This window comes from Struthio camelus, chromosome 1, assembly GCF_040807025.1.
Source record: "Struthio camelus isolate bStrCam1 chromosome 1, bStrCam1.hap1, whole genome shotgun sequence".
NCBI classification, from domain to species: Eukaryota; Metazoa; Chordata; class Aves; order Struthioniformes; family Struthionidae; genus Struthio; species Struthio camelus.
In genome coordinates, this window is record NC_090942.1 from 74,975,355 (window position 1) to 74,999,547 (window position 24,193).

The 24,193-nt window shown below is 37.1% G+C and overlaps 1 protein-coding gene across 50 annotated transcripts in view; it reads left to right on the forward strand.

The window, feature by feature from the left end:
- Positions 1-24,193, forward strand: part of SOX5 (SRY-box transcription factor 5) — a 724,053-nt gene that overhangs the window by 488,703 nt on the left and 211,157 nt on the right. For all 50 annotated transcript variants that reach the window (XM_068949602.1, XM_068949596.1, XM_068949513.1 and 47 more), the window contains one exon: positions 11,586-11,796. In XM_068949602.1, the coding sequence (XP_068805703.1) occupies positions 11,586-11,796 (211 nt within the window). The remainder of the gene's footprint in view (positions 1-11,585; positions 11,797-24,193) is intronic.

Here is a 24,193-nt window from a genome sequence, read left to right on the forward strand (position 1 = left end):
ATTAGAATTTATCTTCTTTTTGCATCACTCAGCCACAGCCTAAACTGGGTGCTGGGTCTGTGCACATTTTAAACCTTACCTAAGCTCTGCTTGAACAAGCATCAGAATGGGACTTAAATGATGAAATGACATCATGCTGCTTCTCAGAGCAGGATGTGATGTTATCATTTGAAGTACGGTACGATCTAGAGGAGTGAACAAAGAATTGGTACTCAGTAGCCCTTGGGTGCCTAATATGATCTGCCGTTATCTTGTTTTGGAACCTGGCAAGTTGGTTTGTTTCATTTCCTAATTTGCCCTATATGTAATATCATGGAGGGATTTTGTGGCGGTTAATTAATGGTTGTTAGACTAGCACTGATACATAAGTGCAATATACATTACAGCTATGTGGATTGACTTATGACATATAAATTTTTATTAATTATTCTGATGAATTTGGCATTCTCTGATTAAATACCATCCTTTGTGGGAAGTGTGTAAGATTGAAATACAATTGAATCCTACTCTGTAGACATCATCTGTGGAACTGACTTTTTGTGAGTGCATTTATTCTGTGTTTCTAATTTTTTTTTTTGCACCTTACTAATACTTCATTAACATTTCTTGTTTGACCTTACTTTGGTTTATATCAGAATTCCGAATTTTGTTTCCCTAAAATTGTGAAACAGTCCTTGATAGAAGGAGAATCAAGTTATAAGGGACATAAAGAGAAAGGAAGGCAAATAAATTCTTGAAAGAAAATAGGTCATTTCATGACTGTTGAAAATGACAAAAACAGTTATTCCCTAGAAAAGTCTATAAATTATTGGATTGTCTGTATAATCGTTGCTTAATAAGAAGTATAAGAGAATAAATAGTAGATGAAGAGTAACTGATGATATCTATAAAAAGCATGTAAGAGAATGGAAGACTTAGATAAAAACAGATCCATGATTCCTGAATGCTAGAAGATAAGCATTTCAAAAGAGAAATGAACTAGCCAAACGTTTCTGAACCACTAGAATTCATTTTGAAAAATTCTGAGTGTGATATTCTATGCTACAGTTAACCCCAGTGAAGACAATGGGGCTACTTCTCAAGTAGCTATTCAATTTTAGTAATGTTTTCTGGCCCTTTTGGAGTATGAGAACTTTCAGAAGATTACTTTCAGAACAAGAAATAAAGTGATACTAATCTCTCAAAAAGAATGGAGGAAAAGGTGATTTTGACAGTTATCATCCTGTAAATCTAGTTGTAATCCTTTGAGAAGCAATAGAAGAAATACAGGGTAAAAGCACATAGATAGCTAGGAAATAAGAAGAGTCATAAACAAAATACAAAGTGTATAAAACAGAACATGATTATATAAAAAAATGTGTTGTAATTAGCCATACACCTGCTCTTGATGTAGGATATGTGCAAAATTCCTGAAATTAAATGCATGGGCTAGGACCTTCAAAAACATAAAGCAAAAGTCACTCCGAAAAGAGTTATCTTTGGTAGCTGAATGGGAATTCAGTCCGTAAGTATGCTTATAAGTATAAGGTGCTTCTTTCATTTGAATATTCCAATTACCTTGGATATGAGTGTTGACACGTTAATTAAAAGCAGGTGAAGTAACTATAAACAAAGGAAAATAGTAATGCATTAAGTTGTTGGGAAATGGTTAGAATGACATTGTACAATTGGGTTTTATTTAACAACCAGAAAGAGGCAGTGACAAGGCGTATTAGAAAAAGATGGGTGGCTTCTTTGAAATACCCCAACTGAAGAGCTCATCAGAGAAATTCCCTCAGCGGAAATGAGAAAGAATTCCTAGGACACCGTTCTCTGTGCAGGTACCTTCATTTCAGTACCTTTTGGCTTATCCTGACCTCTCAGAGCCTTCTAGTCATGTCATAATTTCCATCTTTCGTACTAGTCTGAGGTAGCTGGAAAAAACATGCATTGAAGTGAATATAATTATGGGAGTCCTTTGCCTATTGTAAGCTTCTAAATTCTCGGTATGGTATACACAGGGCAGCAAGTGCTTACGATGTGGTGAAATAAATACGTTATTTTAGAAGTTTGAACAAGTGAATTATAATACACTCATTAAAGTTTGCAATGGCACATTAGGCAGAATAGAATCATAGTATCAAAGGGATCAGGGGGATACTATATGGCAGGAAATAATCAAATGTAAAATTACTGATATAGCTGGAGAAAGCAATCCAAAACACAGATAATCAATGGGAGGAAGGCACTTGGAAAACAGTAATGCTGAAAAAGATTTAAGTGTGTTAAAACAAATTAGACATGAGCTTGCAATGCAGCAAGGCAGCAGAAAAGGCAATAACAAGGCAGTAATTGTCCTTCTCATAACTTTGCTAAGATTGCATGTGAAATACCGTATTCAGTTCTGGCCACATTAGAGAAGTCAACAAATTGGAGGGATTTCAGATGCAAGCAACAAATGATTGAAGAGCTGTAGAAGCTGATTTTCGAGGGAAGACTGGAAGAGCTAACTACATAAGGAAAAGCTACATATGGGCCAGTAGTAACTAAGTAAACATATGTTAAGAGTCCAAAAGGAGTCGAAAGTACAAGCTCTGACATAGAAGAGGAATAGCTCAGAGCACTGGAAGAAGAAGCTGTATAAAAAGAATACTGTAACGAAGCAAATAGGAGGGAATATTTCTGAGCAATGAGTTTTTTTAGTATGTAGAATATTTCACAAGAGGAGTGGGAAGCTCACTGTCTGTTTGACACGTTTTACTAGGCTGAACGAAACAACTGAGAACATATTGGAGGGCTAAGAATATGCCGTTTGGTTACATACCTGCTTTAGGTACTTGGCAGGATCTCACTGCTTAAGGAGAAGGATTAGAGGTATGAACGTAGGCTTTTATGGGTACTAGATATTTTATTTTCACTTGTTCCCAAATTTGATTGTTCTCTCCAAACGGTATCCTACAACTCATCCCCAGGACAGAGGACATAGTTTTGACCAAATCTTACATGGCTTGTGAGCAAAGCTCTTTGCTCCGTTCTCCTCTCAGCCACCCTCACAAAGAAATGAGGTGAAATATGTCTGTTTGGTACGATTTTCTGTGGGGCGCTAGAGGACAGATGAAATGATCTCATATCCCTTTCCCATCTGAAAACTGTAGTAAATCATAGTAGGAAAGCAGAGTAGCTGAGGACAGCACTCAAGTCATTGCTAGCCTATGGCATTCATTTTATTTATATCACTAAATTCTATTCAGATGGTCTTCTCCCATTCTTTCAAGGAGTGAGCACTGAAACTGGGTTTATTTCGTAGTAAAAAAAGTAGATGATGAACTGTGTTTTTTGACACTCAACGTAGGTTTCGTAACACTTATAAAAATTGAATTGTAGTATGTGGTTAGTAATCTCATATTTTTACAAAGATAATCGTTTTATACCACATGATTTCCAAACTATTAAAAGGATTTAATGCATACTGAAGACGCTATGAAGCCATTTTGATAAGTAGTCTTATTTTTTGTTTAGTAAAGTCTTAAGGGTGATCTTTAGTCCCACAGGAAGGAGATCATAAAAGTCTTAAAAGTGCTTTTGCAGAGTTTTATTTATTATTTTTAAGGATAAAGATTACTAGTTAGAAGATAACAAGACTATCATAGTACAACATGTTCTTTGTTTTTGCAGGTTATAGCTAACATATTAGGAGTTCTCAAAATGCCACTTTTGTTTGTTAAGTATTTTGAGAGCAAATAGATGTAAACCGATATTACATTCTTAAGATGAGTTTTTCTGGAAAAAAACAAAAGCACTAGGAGAGGTCTGATCTGAGAATTTCTGACAGGAATTATGTCACTAACCACATTTACCCCTCAAAAAGTTGTCATTATTTTACTATATTTAGTATCTTCATTCTGTAGAAAGATTTGCATTTACTTCTATACGCAGGGAACATTTCATGACAAGAAATGGGACAAAGAGCTGAGTTAAGAATAAACCAAACATCTGTAAACCCAAATAAAATAAACCCCCAAAAGCCTATTAAGCATCCAATGTGAAAAGGCTCTAGAATTTCACTCACAACATTTTCTCATTTACTTTTTACTATAAACAGATACATAGTTTGCAGATAACTCTTACATATGGAATATATCCCATAGAAAGGGTGGGATAAGCAGTAAGAAATACTAAATTTCTGCTGTATGTTTTCAGTGGGACTGGAATGCAGAACTGCAAGAGGAGAAGAAACGTTTGTCTTACAGCATTGGTTATCAGATTGTGCTCTGTACTGTAGATAGCCACTGTTAATGGTGTGTTGAGGAAGAGCAGAGTCAGCCAGTTACGTGATGCTGGTCTCTCCTCTTTATTTCCAGGGACCTCTAGTGAAATCAATGGGAATTAAATGAATCTATGTTGATCTGCATTTAAAAAATTCCACTAGGCACCTCCCTATTTCTTTGGATAGTTTAAATCCTTGAAAAGATATACTCTTATACTCTATCACAGAGGCTAAAGTTAGAAGTCAGTGCAAAACAGGTAAATTAATTCTTTTGTCTGAACACACCAGAGCAGCTTCTTAAAACTCATCTCCAAACCTTGGAAACACTTGAAATCTTCTTCTGCTTGCGCAGTTATGGCAGCCATCTGAGGATCGTGGGATTTGGAAAAAATCAAAGTTAATATCAGTGTTACTATCAGACTTTGTAGGGTGGTGTTTAATATATCAGAGAGTTCCTAATTTCCATTTTTGGATGATTGGGCTGTAGTGCACCACAGGGTAAAATAAAAGCAGAATATTTATTGCAATGATAAAAATTGAAATACTACTACTATGAGATTTTTGTCCAATAATCGAGGCTTTCTGCATCAATTATATGAAATGCCCCAAGTTGCAGGAAATATTTATTATTGTCTCCGTTTTGCATATGGAGGGAAAAGGTAGAAGAAAAGTGTCTGATGCAGCAGAATTCATAGAGCAGATGGTTTTATATTTGAGCTTCAAACCATTTTCAACCAGGTTTATAGAAGTCAAACACTGGAAATAACTGTTAGTCATCTTATTCAAATCTCTGCCAGTATATCTTCTGCTTCATCAAAAATAGGTCATTAATTAGATACAGCACTTGACATCAAATAAACAGAACCCAAAGGGTAGGGGGTAGCAATGACTGCCAAGCGATATATTAATGGTTTAGATGGAGAACTAGCTGAAATCGGACTTCTTTAAGTCTGATAATTGACCATATTTCCAAAATGTGGAACACAGAATCCCAAATACATTATATCAACAAGGCCAAAAAGAAATTTTGATTTGAGTATATTTTGCTTGATTGTAGCAGGGCCTTAGTAATAAGAAAAAATGTGCATCTGTTTTTACAGTATATAGTCCAGCTATATCCAAATAATTGAGTTAAAGTTCTTACTTTTCCACTGTATTGACCTCTTCAAACATCCCTTCAGATCCATTCATCAGCTTCTCCATTCCTCATTATGTTTCAGCTCCTCTTCATCGTTAAAACCTTTAGTCTTACGAACAAAATATCTGTATAGGAATAGCTATTGGTTTGTGTGGATCTGGTTGAGGAACCAGAGCCTGAGAATGTGCACCTTTCTAGGTTTGCTTGTATGACAGCTTTCAACATCTCTTTTATCCCTCATTGGATAATGTGTTCTTTGCCAGTTCTTACTTCCTAATAGTGTATTTATCCCCTTCCACTTCTTTTTTCTTTATGCACTTTTACATACAGTCTCCCTTTTTCTCTCTGTATCCTTCGCTATTTGTTTTAAATCTCCTTGGGATCATTCATCTCCATCACTGATTTGATAACTTTGCTCCATGAAGGAAACCTATAGACAAATGATCTATTTCAACGTAAGACAGAAGCAAAGAAATTCCACAAGATAAAGAGAATGCTCACTGGGAAGCTATGTGGAATATGTGTTTCATCTTCTTGAAGGTGCCAGGTTGACAGCCAGCATAAAACATGCAGGTTTATGACAGTATCTGCAGTACAGCTGCTATGACTTAGAATAGGCTTCTTAAAGAGGGAATTTTCAAACTCACTTAAGTGATTAAAGATATGGTTCCCACTAAAAGTTGATGGCATGTATGCTCCTGAGTAAGTCAATTATATTAAGGCAAAGACTGTCCGTGACAGGTTAAGAAATAATAAAAGATCATTATTGCTTTTTGAATATTTGTGTGGTTTTTATTTCTTTGAAATGTTAAAAATACTGGAAAGGTCAAGGTTGGTCTTTCTCATGATTCTTGGTGGACCTCCAGTGGCTTTTGGAAGTGTTGTTATTAGCTTTGAGACTTTCACTGGAGGTAGTAGTGCTGTTGGATCTTTAACAGAGATATTAGTTCCCCAAAAGTATATTAGCTAAAATAAATTAAAAATAGGTAGCAAACTTTACTGAACTGCCTAAGAATCATTTGCCCTGAGAGGTGTGAAGTATTCAGTCTTTTGATTGTCTTGTGGCATACTGTTACCAGTTTCCTGGTCACCTTGGAGATTATAAAACAGATAGGCCTAAATGAGTAATGTAAAAAACAAAGCAAAAAACTTGCCTTCTTATCTTCTTTACCTTTTATAAAGGAGCAAAGTATGGGCAAAATTCCAGCTTTGAAAAAAGAACCTATTAGGTTGCTTTTAGGATGACAAGCCTCTTAAAATCAGACAATATCAGTGCTTGTTTTAAAAGCACAAGTATTTTATTCCAGGTGTTTTTGGCTGCAAAGCCCAAAGCCTTATTCACATAACAATTTTTATGCTGCAGATGCAGCCTCCTCGCATACCATATGGTGGTAGTTAACAGTTTCCGACTTAGTTCTGGGTTTTCTTCTGCTTCGGCTATTCGTTGATTTGGGACAAAATTTTAATGTCACAAAAACAGTTTTTGGTCTCATTGTTTTGGTCTCATTGCAGATCAAGAACAATGTGCATCTCTAGATAAGGAAGGAGAAGCTGAGGTCTGTCTAGAGCAGTAAGAGACCTTAGAAATCTCACCATGTAGAAGTGTAACTTGTTTCTTTTCATTAAACATTTTACATTTTTTAGAATTGAAAAAGTTCTGAATGGGACCCTGGAAATGGAGAGAGAGAATTTGAAAGACACAGGTGGAATGAATCAATTCTTTTAACAGCAAAATGTTTGCACTTTTTGTGAGAGCAAGGGTAACATTGTGTAATCTTTAAAAAAGATATTGCTCAGTGAGGATAAGTCCATTGTCCAGTGACATGACTTTTCCTGTCAATCACAAAGGTGACAAGGGGGCTAGATTAAGTAAAGCTTGCCCAAGATTAACAAAGGAAGATTATTGACCTCATCCTGAAAGGGCAGAAGCCAGTTTTATCATTAAACCTTGGAAGAGATATTTCCTCCATAGGTGGAAAGCTGTTTGACAATATAGTGGCAAATTTCTTATAAATGAACATGTCTTCCGGTGGATTCTAGCTTGGAACAGAAGCAGAAGACACGAAACGTGGGTCAATCCCATTTTCTTTGGTGAGGGGGGAAAAAAGGGCCTAGGGTATTTCTGTCAGCAGGATCTTTGTAGATTCTTGTCTGCCTTTCTGAAGTGGGAAAAGCAGGAAGCAACAGCATCAGGTGTGGGTGAGTACAATCCCAGTTCAGAGTTCGATGAAATGTTGTGCCAGCACACATTAGCAGAGCGATTCGCAATGCAAATGCACAATAGAGCCCCGTCCATGAAGCAGCTGCTAACTGCATAAAACTGTTACCAGGATTAACATTGCCAGAGGCTGGAATGTAATCGAACTTGAACAGGTGAAATGGTTACACAGCTGAGAGGGACTGTTCTTTGGTGCAAGAAAGCATTGCTTTTTCTGCTATTTCAGTAACTGAGATAAAGAATTTTTGTGTGGCTTAATGGACTTCATTTTAAAATGTCATTAGTAGATATTTAGGTTTTTTAGTAGCACTCATTGCAGTATTGTAAAGTGCTTTTCTCTCACTTAACTGAATAAAGTCATGTGAATTTATCTTTTCAGAAAAGTAACCTGCTAAGTCCCATTTGTTTGGGGGGAACTTTTGTCCCAGGGCATTAATTTTAGACTGTAGCTCAAGTATCTTTTCTTGTCGTTAAGGGTTTCTTCTGAAAGTTTTCAGGGGGATAGTTAAACATTCATGCATAATTTCTTGGGATTTTCCTTGCTAAAAGTTTCTTAGCTTTTATAACCATTGACATGAGTAAGTTCTGTATGGAAGTATCTTTTTCTTTCTGTTTATGAGACTAAAGTAAAAACCCAGAACAACTAAAAGTTCTTTTTCTTTTTTCCCTGATAATGACATGAGAAAGAACAAAATAAAACAGAGATGAATAAAGTGGTTGAAAGCCAAGATAATAGTTGAGAATTTCAGGTGGTTGTTCTAAGCGATGACAGATTTAAAAGATCATGGCTATGTGGGGAAGGTATATTCTTGAGCTGATGTGCTAGAGTTTACATGTCAAACTCTGATCAACGCCAATAGCTGCTGTGTGCTCTCAATCCCCTGGCACAGAAAAGAGAGGATTCCTCTTAGATTGCAAATCACGCAATGAACGTGTGATTGCTGCAGATCTTTCTGAATGAATAATTCACTGGTGTACCATAATTTAGCCCGCTGAGATGTGATTGCAGCTGTTCCCCTACTGTATATGTGTTTTGATTAAGTGGAGTGTATGTTAAATACCACAAGTGTATAAATGGCCCATGTATGTGCTACACAAACACTGCATACATGCACGCATAACAAGAACAGTCTAAGGAAACAACTTATTTGAAGGATGATTACTTATACATGTAGTTTAAGATGTAATTTATCTTTTAGGAATCTACATAAAACATACTCCTTTCCTTTTTTGTCCAGCTATGAAGTCTTCTTAACTGTGGTATAATATATATATGCTTTCAGCCAGTGCTGCAGTATCAGGGCATCTCTGTATTATTGAGTTTATCACTCTAAGATCTTTACCATGTAAGAAGTTACTTCTTTTGTGCCTATTTGACAGGTAGGAAACTGAAATGAAGAAAAAAAAAAGTGACTTTGCCCATGGTTACACAGAACATGTAAAAGACCAAGGAATTAAGTGTCCAGATTTCTTTCAAAATGCTTTACCTACAAACTGCTTTCCTGTCTTCTCTCCTCCTTTTGCCCAAGTGAAATTGTACTGGTCTTAAAAATACTTGGGAGTTCCATTTGAACACCAAGCAATTTGTAAAATACATATTTTGAAAATAACCTTGTATTACCTTACATATCCCTTCAATCCTTTTGTTCTTATATTCCTTCTCTTACGACAAAGTTGTTATTAAATAGCTGTATCTTCAAAACAAACTCAAGTTTGCTTTTTTACAAAATACTGAATACTCAGAATATATTTGTACATATAAAAGCATTTACCTGTACACAACACATGCATGGAAACAGCGATGATGATTCCTACATTTTAGCAGCCTGTTGCAGGTACTTTGTATCTCTCTGTTTGCAGTGTGCGACGTGCAGAAATACAAGTGAGCGTCTTTGGTCTCACTTTGGAAAAAAAACCAAGAAACTCGTTCTTTGTAAAATTAGGAGTGGTATTGTTCCTAAAAATAATTGATGATATAGATGGATTTAAGAACTATAACTGAGGCAGTTAGTTTCTCTATCTTGGAAGTGTGAAGATAGTCAAAGATACATTTTTGAAGATATTTCCTCTTTTGGCCTTGTTTGTGGGAAAGAAATTACTACTAGGTGATAACAGGTTTGAATGTGAGATAAAGTTTGAACTGGTGCTGAAGTGAGTCAGCTAATCTATATCACTGCTTAAAAAACTTAGCTTGTTCTGGCCTATACTTGTAAGAAATATACATATACATATGTATAAATACACACACACATACATACATATATATATATATGTATATATGTTCAGCTCCAACTCATTTTTGAAGTCTGTTGTTAGCACCTGGTAATTTTCCAAGTGCAGAACAAAAATGGAGGGATTTTCAAGAAAGGGAGCAGTTCTGTTGACTACAGTCAGAATATTTTTTAAGGCCTGGTCAGAAGCTCATTGACGTCAGTAGAAAGTCTCTCATTAACATCACTGGGTTTGGCTTTTGGGACATATGATGGCCCAGATTGTAATCTTAGTTAAATCCGATTCTGTTAGGGAATTTATTCACTAGTATAACACATTCAAGCTGCTCAAAATTGCTTGCACTAAAAGTTTTCTTAACCAAAAGTAAGCTTGTTGCCAAAATGAAATAACCTGTGAAAACAAATATATTCTTTACTTCACATTTTCCATGTTGCTTAATTAAAATTTTATCAAGATTATTTTTGGTGATTTATGTTTTATTTATGAAAAGCTACATTTCTTGCTGAAATATTGGGGTTTAGTAAACTAGAGACACCAAGAATTACTCAGGAAAAAAATTGATAAAAATACAACACATCACTAGAAATTGAACATGTATCTCTTTCAAACCTTGTAAACTGAAAACAATTTAAAAATCATTTAGACTTTTTCAACCAACTCTAACTGAAATCACAAGATAGTCTAGTGACTTTATTAGAAATAATAATAATTAAATATATAGAAAACAAAAATATAAGCAAATAGGAGAAGGAAAAAGAAAAAATGGCTGGATAATCAGTTCAAAATAAAAACTCGTAATAATGACTGATGGAAATAATACTTTTGGCAGCATTATATCATGCACTGTATATATTCCATAGCAAGTCTTGTTTGGAAACATGGACCTAAGTAGGATCTAGGTGGCATACATTAGCAGAGAAAAAAAGGGTTTCAGGGATGTATACAGAAGGATATAAAAGGGGGCAGGAATATATGAGAGAACATCGTATGAGGTATGGAGGAGAAGGCGCTCACATCAATGAATGGAAGTTTACAGATGCTGGAACCAGTTTTGGTTTCCATTAAAATTAATAAGTGGACCTGTGTGGACTCTCACGTGAGGAGGATTGTGTGTATATCCCAGGAAATTAATAGAGTTTTGTCACAGTGCCACCTGTGAGAGTCATTGTGAAAAATATTGTCTCTACAAGGAGTGGAGGTAAGAGATGGAAGAGCAGAACAGAAAGTGAACTAGAAGCCAGAAAACAATTGCTTCTTCCTTAGAGATGGGTGAACTACTTGAGCTGGGAGTTAAATCATGTGAAGGGCGTTTAATATTTGATTACTGTTTGATTTCTTACAGCAACTAGCCATCATGCTCTTAAGTATTTTTAAAAGTCAGGAAATTAATGGTCCTTGTGAAAATTGAAATTTTTTTCTAAAGAAAACTAAAGAGCAAACAATTAAAGCTAATCAATATCATTGTTATTAGGAATCCTATAAGAAGAACACTTCTCAATTAGGGAAAAACTGTATTTTATGTGCGTCTCTTGCAAGCTGATCTTTGCTCACTTCAGCCTGTAATCTTGGTTTATGCTTCATGGATAGGCTTTGTTCTGGCTGTTATTGAAGCATTGCATGCCTTGTTAAAGGTTTCAACAGAAGAACAAACAGCAATGAACTCAAAAGAACAAAGGATTATTCTTTTTTTCCATCTTGTTTTTTCTTCTCTAAAGAAAAAGATGTTTTATCTCATTTTTCTCCTTTTTCAGGAAGTTGATGGCAATAAAGTGATGTCTTCATTTGCCCCGCACAACTCATCTACCTCACCCTTGAAGGCAGAAGAAGGTGGGCGTCAGAGTGGAGAATCATTGTCCAGCACAGCCCTGGGAACTCCTGAAAGGCGCAAAGGGAGCCTAGCGGATGTTGTAGACACCCTTAAGCAAAGAAAAATGGAAGAGCTCATCAAAAATGAGCCAGAAGGTAAGGCCTGGGACACTGGCCAAAATTTTCCATTTTGTTTTTTCTCCAGATTCTTCAGACACATATACTTTTTGATCTTCCCATTTTCTACTCTGTTTGCTTTTTCTTGCTAGCAAAATTGAAGTAAAGAACTCATAGTTCTAACCTGAATTGAAGATAAATTTTACCAGTCTCCTATCATTGCTAACTTTGTTGGCTTTTCCCAAATGAGAGCTTTTGTCTGATGTATATGGTCTTTTCTGTCACAGTTACAGTAGGCACAAGCATCCTGTTACCATCCTCAAGAGGGGCGCAATGAACACTGTAATTGTGATAGCCTGGGGGTCGTTTACACCATGACATTTCTCTCCCACTGCTGACAGCATTCTAGAGCAAAAAGCAGTGTTATGAGCAATGATATTCTTTTTCTAAAAACATGTAGTGATGTGCCATTATTTGCAAAGTAAAATGTTAAATTTGGAATTCAAGAAAGCTTTTGGATGGAGTGTGTCCTGTATGTCATTCACTATTTATCTATAGTGCAGGTGCCATGCAAGCAGATACAATACAGGGTTTCTCTGTATTGTATCTGGTCAATAAGTTTCAACTCTAGCATATCGTGATCATCTCTGGAGAACTGGTTTCTTTTTGAGACTGTATGTCCAGTCAGTGATGATGCCACTTGTCCTCTGTGGACTGAGACTAAGACGAAACATATCATCTCTTGGAAGCCACAGAATAGCCTTCCTGTAAGTAAGTTTTTCAATCCCTGCCTACTTAGGGTAGATTCAAACCGCTGACTGAAAGGTGAGGTTCTCACTATACTCTTCATGGGTGTCCAGCATGTATATTTTACAGCTTGATCTCCAGGGAGGAGACCATGGACCAGTTGATGTTGTGTGAACTTAGTGAGCCTTATTCCCTAATACACAACAATAATACCATATTTTCTTTTACACCTGCCTATTCTTTTGTAGAAATCCATTTCAGCTGTTTAAAAGCATGGGCCTCTAAGCTACCTACGTGTTTAAGCATGAATTGACTACACCTACAAGAAAATTTTAGGACAGCCTCTATACTGGAACAAAACTAGGTGCAAACACAGGCATGCTGTCACATACACAAGCATGACAGTATTATGAATTATTCTTCCGCTCTTGAATGGAATCCACAGTAAAGGGCTATTGGGAAACAATTCTTTGTTTAAGTGTTTTTTAAAATATTACATTTAATCAGAGCATTTCATTTTGCATTTACATTGACTTACTGGCCAGTGCTGTGACCTACCTTGTGCCTTTGAACGGAAAAGATCTTCCCTGTGTATGGTACAGTGGGGGAAAAGAGACCAAACTTAAATATTTAAGAGGGAGGAAAGAGCAGGGGTTTCTGGGCAATGTATAAATACTGTGGTGAGTGGGAGGTTGTACATGCTGCACAGACTCCATTAGGGAAAGGCCACAGATAGATATGAGAATGGTTACAGAGCCTGTACATTATCCTAGCTCTACTAAAATGAAAATATACAGTACAAACAAAAGATCTACAGCTTTGTGAAGAGATTGGAAGAGAGGGGAGGGGGAGCAACTGAATGTTGGGCTTTGCAAATAATGCATGCAACAGAAAATCTTTTCTTCCCTCTAGCCATTGTTCTATTGTCTTTCAAAGGCCATTAAAATGAACAGCAGGTTGTGATGAAAATTTCATTAAGCCCTAGTTAAATCATTATGAGGGTGCCATATTCATGTCTCTGCTTACTCCCCATCCAGGAAAAGAAAAAAAAAAGATTAGGAAAGGTTTTTTTTTCTCCATTTCTCCTTGAAAGCGAACTAACAAAAGTTCAGAAGTTACAAGAAAATGGGAAATGGGATGTGAAACAAAAGGAGGCCAGAGAGGTGAGCTGGATAGGAAGAAAATTAGACTTGCACGGAGGCATTGAAAGGTGCTGAGGGACAAATACATCATATTGACAAGTCTCCCTCCCCCGTCCTTCAGTCAGCATGAATGTTTTTAGAGTGGCTAATTAAGAATATATATTTCTGGGTGAAGAAGGCAAGTCCATTCTTAAAGAACCTCCACAAATATGAGCCTTTCCCTAAAAGAAGAACGTACTATCACAAACATAATGTTTTTTTTCCTACTTAAACTCATGTAGAAAATCTTGTTGTCATGTCTTCATCATACAGTGCAAAAGTAGAGATGTCAGTCATCACTGGTTGCAAGTTCGATAATTAGTATATTAATGATTTCGTCCATGAATAAGATAATGTACAAGTGGCAACTTTTAATAGGCGGTAACAATTCAGTGATGAATGGTCACTGTGTTTTTCAGTAATTTTTAGCCTCACTAGTTTGTGGAGCTCTGTAGGATAACCAAGAACCTTGGTTAAGCATTGCTGTATTATATCAACAGTAATAATTCAGTACTTTGTTTCTCTTTAGGAGGAAAAGGAAACATTTACACCAATAACTGAGGTTTAATTAAATCCATTTTCTTTGAATCTTTCTAAGACCAGATATGAGCCGGATTCCCATTTCTCTACATACTCAAAAGTTTATATATTATTTAACTCTTAGAGTCGACTGTATTTGCTCTGTTTGTTATTGTTTGAAATTATCTTCTGAATTACTATGGGAAGTGTACTTTTGAAATATTCTTTCAAATGGACTATTTCTTCAAAACTGGAGAACAGAGAAGTACTGGATGGACAACTTTAAGTCTTGATCCAAACCTCAATTCAGCTAGTGAAAGGACTTCTCTTTTCTTAAATAAGTTTTGAGGACAAGCCAGATACTCCAAAATCTTGATACAGGACTGGCTGTTATTAAGGAACTTCACTAACCTAAGGCAAATGGTTTTCTTAAATAATATTTATTAGAAAGTAAGGGTTAATCCTGAGTAAATTGCATCAATTAATTACAAGGTTCTTTTACAGTGTTACAAAACATACTGCTCAGAGTGTATGAACGTGCACAAACGTGCACATGTAGGTATGCATATCTGTGGACACATAGCCACACATGCACTGTCAAGGGAAGCATCGCCGTTCATATAAATGGTTTTCATGTTGATTTGTTGCATACATGTCCTTGGTTAGAGCCCCCTGTATGCTACTTACTCCTTCCTAAGAAGTTTCCAAAAGCCTGTCGTCACTTCTTCTTCCGTGCATTTGTACATGCTTTTGGTTTTCTCAGGCATTTCTTCTTCATTCTAAAGCCCTCTGCTCTTTTTTTTTTAAAAGTGCCATTTTACTCTTGCTTCATGAAACAATGGGATTGAGAATGAGTCATGGTGACACAGGAGCATGGAGTGTTTTAGTGAATCTAAAATTTGTGGAATTTTACTCATTGCTGATACGGTATTCATTTTCCTCATCTCAAATTCTGCAGAAAATCTTTGTATGCTGCTTTAGTATTTAGGCCCCCAGAGGCATAAACCTATTACCGAAGTCACACAATGTTATTTTATTTGAAACATTCTGTCCTTTCTAACTTGGACTTCAGAAGAGGAGTCAGTCCCCTTTTATTCCTGGTATACAATAATGAAGATAATGGAGTGGGTTTGGAGAAGCCTTATATACTATGACAGACCTCAAGCCCTTGCCCTGAGGGTCGTCTGCCGACCATGGGATTCCTTTTGCAGCTAAAATCATTAGGCGAATGAGATACAGGCATGTTTTTCTTCTATTTTCTTAAGGCATCAGAGGATGACAGAGACTCTCTGTCTGTCTGTTCTCTGCATTTGTAGAAATGAAATGGAAATCTCTTTGAAGTCACTGAACTTGACACAAGTTCATGAAAGCAAAGACCAAAGCAGCCACTTAGCTTTTTCTTGCACTATTAATGGAATTGGATTGCCGTATTTTAATTTATGGTCAGTGCTTGTGGAAAATTAAATCTCTGAAATCTGCATAGCCTTTCCTCTAAACGTATGGTTTGGCTTCTGGAAAAAAAAAAAAAGGCAAACAAGCTAGTTCTCTGCTCTTTTTAGAACAGGCTAGAGTACTGACTGGCTCTTTACATTTCTAACTTTTAATTAATCTATCTGTCTGCCTCTGTTTATCTGTGAAGCTTCCATGCTGTATCTTCTGAGGCCAGGTCTATGTTGTTGTACAGAATTTGTAGGATGCCTGGATAAAAGGGATCGTATGGGCATCTACTTAATCACAGAAACTGCTCATATGTGCTCACGTGTGTATGCTCATTCATCTGCATGGCTCATTCTCCTTCTGTGCAAAGGACTTCTAAAACTCAGTTCTGTTTTGCTTTTTAAATGAATGCTTTGAATTTTGTATAAATATAGGCACATAGACACATCTATAAAGTGTATGTATTTTTATATATATTTATATACATATATACACACACATGCACACAAAAGTATTATGTATCTGTATAAACACTGTTTAATATTGTTCCCTCTCCAACACTTTCTTCTGCTAGTCCTGCTCTATTCCTCTCTGCTAGTCCTCTCTTCTGAGCAGCAACAATTAATCTCAAGTGTTTAGAAAGCAGGTAGTGCATTCTGGGTGCTGTTGTAAATAAATAAATAATATTTTGTTAGGTAGATGTAAATATATAATGTCCCTACAGTTAAAAGCATTACCAGGACATATGTTTGCAGGATTTTAACAGGTAATGTGGAAATTTGAATCTCATCTATTATAGTATACTTCAATAATGTAGGTAATTATTTTTTAGGAAAGAAAGTGATGAGAAAGGCCTCTCAGGCATGACTTTTGTCTTCTGAACATCCCCCAAAGGCTATTTGTGTTTGATGTTTAAGTTTACATTATAAATCACAACACCTGTTCTTGTGGTAATTTAAATGGCTGTTGTTTAAGCAGTTCTGTAGTCTATAAAAGTGAACTGTATTAGATTCAGGCTCTGTAGTTGAAATAAGATCCCAGAATATCTCCTAATATTATCAAACTTTTAATCACATCTCTTATAAAGAAATCAAGATGTCTCCCTCTTCGTAAGCCGTAAATTCCAAAGCAAACCATTAATGGGCACAAGAGAAGCCTTTGAAATGCAGGCTCTTGTTTATAAATCACAACTGAGGAGGTGGGAAGAAATAAAGTGAACAGATCCAGGAGGAAAGCCTAAGGATACTCTAATTGGCTGAGGTTTGAATTTCTTTTGTTTGGTTCTTCACTGTCCTTTTGACAAAGTACATGGTGAAGAGGCTTTGTAATGCTGTTCTACTGAAGGACAAACAAGGATACTTTCAGTTGAGTACTTTTAAGTTTTGTTCCATACACTCCTGCTGCTGTGCAAGGATGCTTCAAGTGCATTGTGGCTGCATGTTCCTCTATGCAGTCTGTCTCCAGAAAATATGTCTTATCTTACAGAGCAAGGCAGCATCAAACCTCCATGCACTTCTTTCAAAGACATCGCCATATGGAAATGTGCATTCATATACTGCTGATAAAAAAAAAAAGTTTATGAAACAAGCCCATGTGAAGAGAAGGCACTCTTTAATGCTGTGGTGGCTTAAACCTTTATTAACAAGTACTTAAACTTTAGAGGAGAGGTAGCGTAGTTTGAAGCTCTGCCAGCTCTTACTTGCTCAAAGTGAAGTTTGTTCATTTGTCACCTTCAGTTTTTTTTCCTTCCTAATAGTTTAGCCCAGTAGTCATGGTTTATTTCAGTGGATGTTTCCAAAATGTGCTTAGATTGCCTTCCAAGTCTCTCTTGCTTACATCCTCAAAGGTTTGTAGCTTTTGGATTTTTCTTTTCTCTTTTGGTAAAGGCATCTGAGGTGCTGATACAGCATAGAAGAAAGCACTGCGGTCAAGTGAGATTCAGGAAACTTGTGCTTTTGGGGAGAAGATGCAGTCCCTCTCCCCCTCCCTATTTTAAAATGAAAGTCTTCTCTGATGGGTCCCGTAATTAAGACTTCCTTCTACATTCACTACATAATATTGGCTATAATATACATATACATACATGATATACATAATATAATGATATGGGCTCCCATCTGTCCCTAAATCCCCTGTTAGCAGACACTTCAGTAGTCATTGTTCATTTCAATGGATGTTTTTTAAATTTGCTGCCACCTCTACCCCCGGTTCATTTAAATGTACCCGTTGCCTCTGATGTATTCCAGCTAGCTGAGTTTGACCTTCCTTTTTTTTCTTTTCTTTTCTTTTTTTTCCTCCTGGAAAAGCCATTAGCTTTCTGAGCTTCCTTTCAGTCCTTGGATCACTGCTGGAGAAACCTCTGACTCAGCCTGGTAATATACCAATATACATGAGGGAGTGTGCCAGCTCTTTTTGTATGCTTATGTGCCACAGCTTTTGGGGATATCATTTATTCAAAAGTGAAGAGCGAGCCACCTGTTTCTCAGGCCTCTTGTCCTTCATATTAAAGGTTCAAGCCCTTGCTGAATAGTAACATCTTAATCTGGGCAACATGCACAACATTTAGCTGAAACCTATTTGTCAAGCTAGCAGGGTGTGTGGGATTTTTTTTTCCCTCTCTCTTACCCCCGAGGCGCTTGTCACGACCGTGCATATTAAAATTAATCAGACCTCCCAGGCTTGTGTTGCTGTGTGGTTTAACATGAAGAAGTGGATATCAAGCATTTGCCCTAATTAAATAGGCCTGCTTGGTTTTGTTCTAGTGGATACTTGGTCTTTTTTTTAATAAGAGCTGCTTATGGAGGAGGCACGGCCAGCACTAGAGTTGGCGGAGAGCTCACTTCAAAGTTTTCTTTGCCACCTGCGCCCAGGATACTGGGCCCTGAAGGGCTCCCTGCTTTCTTGCTTAACAGCACAACTTGTGGCAAATGAGCGGCGGAGGTGGAAAAGGGGGAAATACGACCAGCTGAGTGAGAGAAGGAGCAGGGAAGGAGAGGCTGGGAGCTGGCATGAGCATGTGGATTGGCTTTTTGAAGTTGATTAAGATGACCTATCGTACTGTCTGATTAGCTTTAGTTCTCAGTCTGTGCCATGAGCTATTCACAAGGCTGTCTCGTGGCGTCTGTTTACCAGAAGCGAGGGAAAGCCTCTAGGATGGCAAGGAGCAGCATTTGCAGCAACTCCCACTTGCTTGTTTAGCTAATGAAGTAGCCTGGTGAAAACACTCTTAAGTTTGAAGCGGTTGGTTACTTTTATTAGTGGTGTGTATGTTTGATATATTTAAAGGGCTTTATGTGTTGCCGTTTTGAGTTGGCAATTTTACACAGATATGTGCATCTCCTGCCTTGTAAGTTAGCTATACTGGCAGGATAGAACTCCTTTCATTATCTCCTCTTCTCCTCCAGTTTCATTTTATTGTTCTGGGTTGCCTCAGGAGAAAACTGCTGTATGTGTATGATTTCTATACTGTAATATAGAAATTCAAAAAGCACTCAAAACAGAGGAAAGGAAAGTTGCGGGGGGAAACCTCAAGCCTGTTAAACAGTAATTCAGGGCTGATACCCTTTAGCAATTCACCAACTTCATTTTGGCCAAAAAATAGCAGGAAATTTGGAACAGTCAACATCTTTAGACAAAATGTTTCATTGGAAATGATATTTTTTGTTTTTAAATGTTTAAGATGATTAATCTGAAAGAGGAATGAAAACATTTCAACTAGGATTAAATAAAACATTTTGGGTCAGGTGGAAACAGCTTTCCCCTGACTTGGTTTGGCAGCTGAAATGGAAAAAAAAAAAATACTAATCACATGAAAATGCATTTCAAAAGATTACCTGTAAAAGTTTTGGGGATGTTTTTGTATCTAATGACACAAGGAGAAGGACAAATGAGCAATGCTTATGAAGTCACTTAAATGTATCTGAGTGTTACGCTTTATGGTTTTGACAGTAAAGTGTAATATTTTAGTCAGAAAAGCTTTCAAAAATTGATTTCCTCCAAATGTGGGAATTTTTACATCTTCTGAAGCCTCAGTCAGAAAAGTTTTGCAGCATCTAGGTCATTTTATTTTGAAATAGATTTGTTGGAAGTTTATCAGACTTCATATGTTAGACATGCTTGGCATGCCTACAGCAGAAGCCTGTGAGTATGTTCTAGGGGGCCTGGGAGTCTACAGCCATTACACCCCCAGAATTTGATGTTGCTTTCTATTAAAATTTTAGCAGTCCAGTACACAGGCCGAAAGCAAAGCTTTATTTGTTTGTTTCCATAATAGTTCAAACTGTTGAAATAAAACCCAGCAGGTAAGATGATATTCCACTGATTTCAAAATTTATTGCATGTCCATGCTCTTAACTCGTCGTCATCTTTCTCTCTCTTTTATTAAGTATTATTATTATTCCTGTTTTATTTTTCATTTCAAACTTTGGCACAACCCAAACGTAAAGAACCATATTGACACTGCCAAGCATCTGTCTGGTGCTTGACAGCATCATAGAAACCCTTCCACTGTTTCATCTAGGTTGCTATTGGTTATTTAACAACACAATGCAAACTGTGCAGTGTGGGTGTATGTGAAATGGAAAGAAAGGTTGAGGTGGGGGGAAGGAGCCCTGTACAAGTAAATACATTTTTCATCATATCTTTTGTTTGGTGTGTTTGCTGTGTGCTATTCAATAGTCAACAGAAGATGTTTGACAGTTCTGCAAAAGGGTAAGGAACCTTTTCTTAAACTTTTATTCTTCTGCATTTGTCTCAGTACAGAAAGTTTTCTGCTTTCGGTTTTTCTTTTGTTGTTGTTGTCATCCGTCTGTTGTTGAAGGATTTTTGTTCTTGCTGTTTTGCTGATGTGACATAAGCTCATATTTATGAAACGCAACTTTCTGAGCAAGCATCTTGTGCAGGTGAAGTGGACATTTAGAGAGCTGATATGAAAGGTTTACTGTGACAATCTTCTAGGGCAATCTAGTTCTTTCAGGCTTGCTTTTTATTTATTTATTTAGTCAAGGGACCAAAGTGAAAAGTGATTGAACAGAAAAATCAGTCTGTGCTTTTTTCTGAGTAATGCCCTGTTAGCACTCGTGCGACTCTGCAAGGCTTTCTGAAATGTTTAGCCTTGATTTAATTCGTATTTAAGATCTCTCCTCCCAGCACATTAATATAATGTCAATGTAGAATGCATTGCATGGTGTAATTACTGCAGAGAGCAGTAGTTGGGAAAACAGACGGTAATTGAACACATGGCTGTTTATTACAACAGGACAGTGCTCCTATGCTGGTATTTAGGGCATTAATAGGGAAGAATTGATTTGTTGTTTTAAGATGAATTCAATCACTGTTGCTTAGGCCTTTGTTTGTTCAGGCCGAGTTATGCTTTGTTTGTGTTATGTGCCCAAGAGGTTTACACACCACAGTGTGGCATTAGTCATGCAGAGGTCTTGGGAGCAGAGAGCCATTTAAATGAACAAAGGACATTTTTCTTTTTGGCTCTGTTTATCTTCCTCTCTAGTTTTGTTACTCTCTAATCTCTCTCTCTCTCTCTCTCTCTCTCTCTCTCTCTCTTTCTCTCTTTCCCCTTCTCTCCCTCTTTCTCTTTCCTTCTTTCTCTCCCCTCCTTTTTCCTCCCGAGACATTCTTGATCAATGCAAAGGTCCTCCTGTTTTCTTCCTTCCCCCTCCTGATTCAGCCTCCTAAAGATGAATGGAGCTCTGATTGACAGGTGGCAACATAAGGTTGCGGCACAGTGTAAATAGGAGTGGTTGCTCCCAAGTTTGTGCAAGAAAGATTGGTGAGGGGGGAACCCTGTTCAACTTCTGAGGAAAATGATTAATTTGAAAGCAAACAGAGCTGAAATTAGATGTACCACTGCATGTCTCAACTATGGTGGTTTTGAAAGAGGGAACCCACACCTTTTGTCATTTTTGCTGGATTGCACTCTAGTTAGGCCCTGTGCAGGCCACATCCTGTGATTTAATGAGCCTTCTGCCCTTTTCTCCTTTTTACTGATGTGGATCTGAGAGAGGAAGAGAGAACCATATGACTGAAGTTGAATTCCTGGTCTCCCTGTTGTGAGCAGTATGGCTTATATTTTAGGCTCATTGTGCTTGAGAGGAATCTCATCTTGATTTATTTCTGAGTGTGGGAGAGGTAATAGACACTTGAGAGCATTGTGAGCCAAATTTTGCACTCAGATATAAGTTCACAACTCTCACTGAATACAGCAATAGCTTTAAGACGGCAACATTTGACCCAATACAGGAGTTGAAAAGAACCCAGCGTGAATTGGTTTATTATCCCCAAACAGATATGGATTATACTTGTTCCTAGAAAAAGCATTATTAAGAGAACTGAAAGGTAACAACACCAAAGTCTGTGGAGTCATTAATTGCTAGAAACTTACATTTTCTAGATGGTAAAATACCTTGTATCTAAGTAATATAGTGCAGGATAGTCAGATGAGGTAGGAGCACCCGCAGACTTGCCTTTTGGAGGTGTATGAAGTAGTAGCCTATGTAGCATAAGGAAGGAGAGCCACAGACCTGCATCGTGGAAGGCCAGTCAGGTTCCTGCCAGGTAGAAACAGCAGTTTAGCATACATGTACATCTTCTGCAACACACAGGAGAGAATATTAACCTGAACTGTCCATCTGAGCTTTTTAGCCAAAATTAAGAAAATTATTGACATTCTGAATTAATAGAAACACAGGAGAAGACAGCTACAACAGGAGCTAAAGTCCAGCAATGTTTCTATCTGTTCCTGCAATCACGGACAATTGGTTATGCGTGGGAAATGCTACTTGGCTGTTACTTGTAAATCTTTTCTAAATATTTAGGAAATGCAATTCCAAAGGCCCAGCCCTATGCCCAAGGGGAAATTTCCTTCCCACCTCACAAAAAAGCAGTTATTGTATTGCTCTGCCAATAAGCAAGAATGATCAAAGCTACAGACTTATATAGCCCTGAAGTTGCTATTGGTGTCCAGATACTTTTTCAGAAAGGAAAATGTCTCTCCTAACTTGAAAGAGGTTACCCAAGTATCCTATTTTTTCCAGAACAGTTTGGAATTTTACATTAGTTTTGTACTGTAGATTAGGATGCACAATCTCAAGGTAAATAATCTAGAGACAAAGATTACATGGAAAAAGAAAAAGCCTCTTGGTTTTCTATGCATCCTCAATCTTTTTTTGCTAAGCCTTTTTACTTTTCTGTTTTGCCTTCAGCACACATCCCGTTTCAGTAACTGAACGTATTATCTCCCACAGAGACAGGAGCCAGAAAAAAAAGCAAAAAACACTGTTTCAACTGCAGTCATTACTATATATTCACTCAAATCCTATGATATTGGGGCACTGTCTTGTCCCAGAATGTAAAACATGTTAATATATTTTTGCTGAGATGTCTGTACACTATACTTAAAGCAATACATTTCCCAAATAGTTCCTTTTTCTTGTAAGTGAAATTAATATATGAAGATGAAACCAGAGGACAGCAGGCTTTTGCTAATGATTTTCAGCTGCAGCAGTTCTGGATTCCACACTGAGCTCATGTACAGCCTTAATCAGCAATGCTCTTTAGCTAAATCTGGAGACATTTCACTGAAGATTATTTTATTTTAAGTTAAGTCTTTTTAATGCATGTCCTCTTGCTGTGTCATCTAATTGATTCACAGCTCCTGTGAAGCTTTGGGGTATGGGATGCACATGCAGGCACAATGCGTTCTTGATCAAGTTTGGCCAAGTCAATCCTATCTGAGTTCAGAGGAGTTAAGAAGCTGTCATTGGGCATCATTCTGTAACTAACCATAAAATTATTAGATTAATAATACACATGATGTGGAGGTTTAGGCTAGAACCTGTAGTTTCTGCTGCAAAAATGCAGCCTTTCTGAGATGCTGATTGTGATATCACCATCATTTTGTTGCTATACCGGTCACTGAAAGAGGGAACACAGTACACAGTGGAAGGTACACACGTTATGCAATACTTTAAAATAATACTTTAAAATATTGGTTCATACAGAAGACAAAAAGCAAAATTAAGATACTTTCTCACATTGCCAAACATTTTCCCAATTTTTGTAATGTAATTCTTTTTTTCCCCCCTTCTTTTTCTTTGTAAGTGGAACAAAATGGACAGCTCTTATCAGTGGTAAGCAGAAGAGCAATCAGTCACCCTTCTGTCCTGACCTTATGCCTTAAATATAGCATGAAGCAAGCTGCCATTAAGGTGCTGGCAAGAGAGTTAGTCCTCAGTTCCATTTCACCCGTGTTTTCTCACAGGGGTTTGCTAACAATTGTTCTGCTTATATATTGGCATTGTAAATGTCCACCAGAAATTAGACAAAATCAACAAACCACTACACTCCCAAGTATTTTTAGGAGCAAATGTGATGCAGCGTATGGCTATTTTTTAAGTCATCTACTTAAGCTCTTTTAGTAGACATAAAGAAAGGCGAGAAAGCAGCAAGAGGAGAAAAATGAAGATGATGCTCTCTGCCCTTGAATAAATAGGTGTCACCGTGGGAAAATGAAAAGATGAGGCAATTTTTTTAAACTT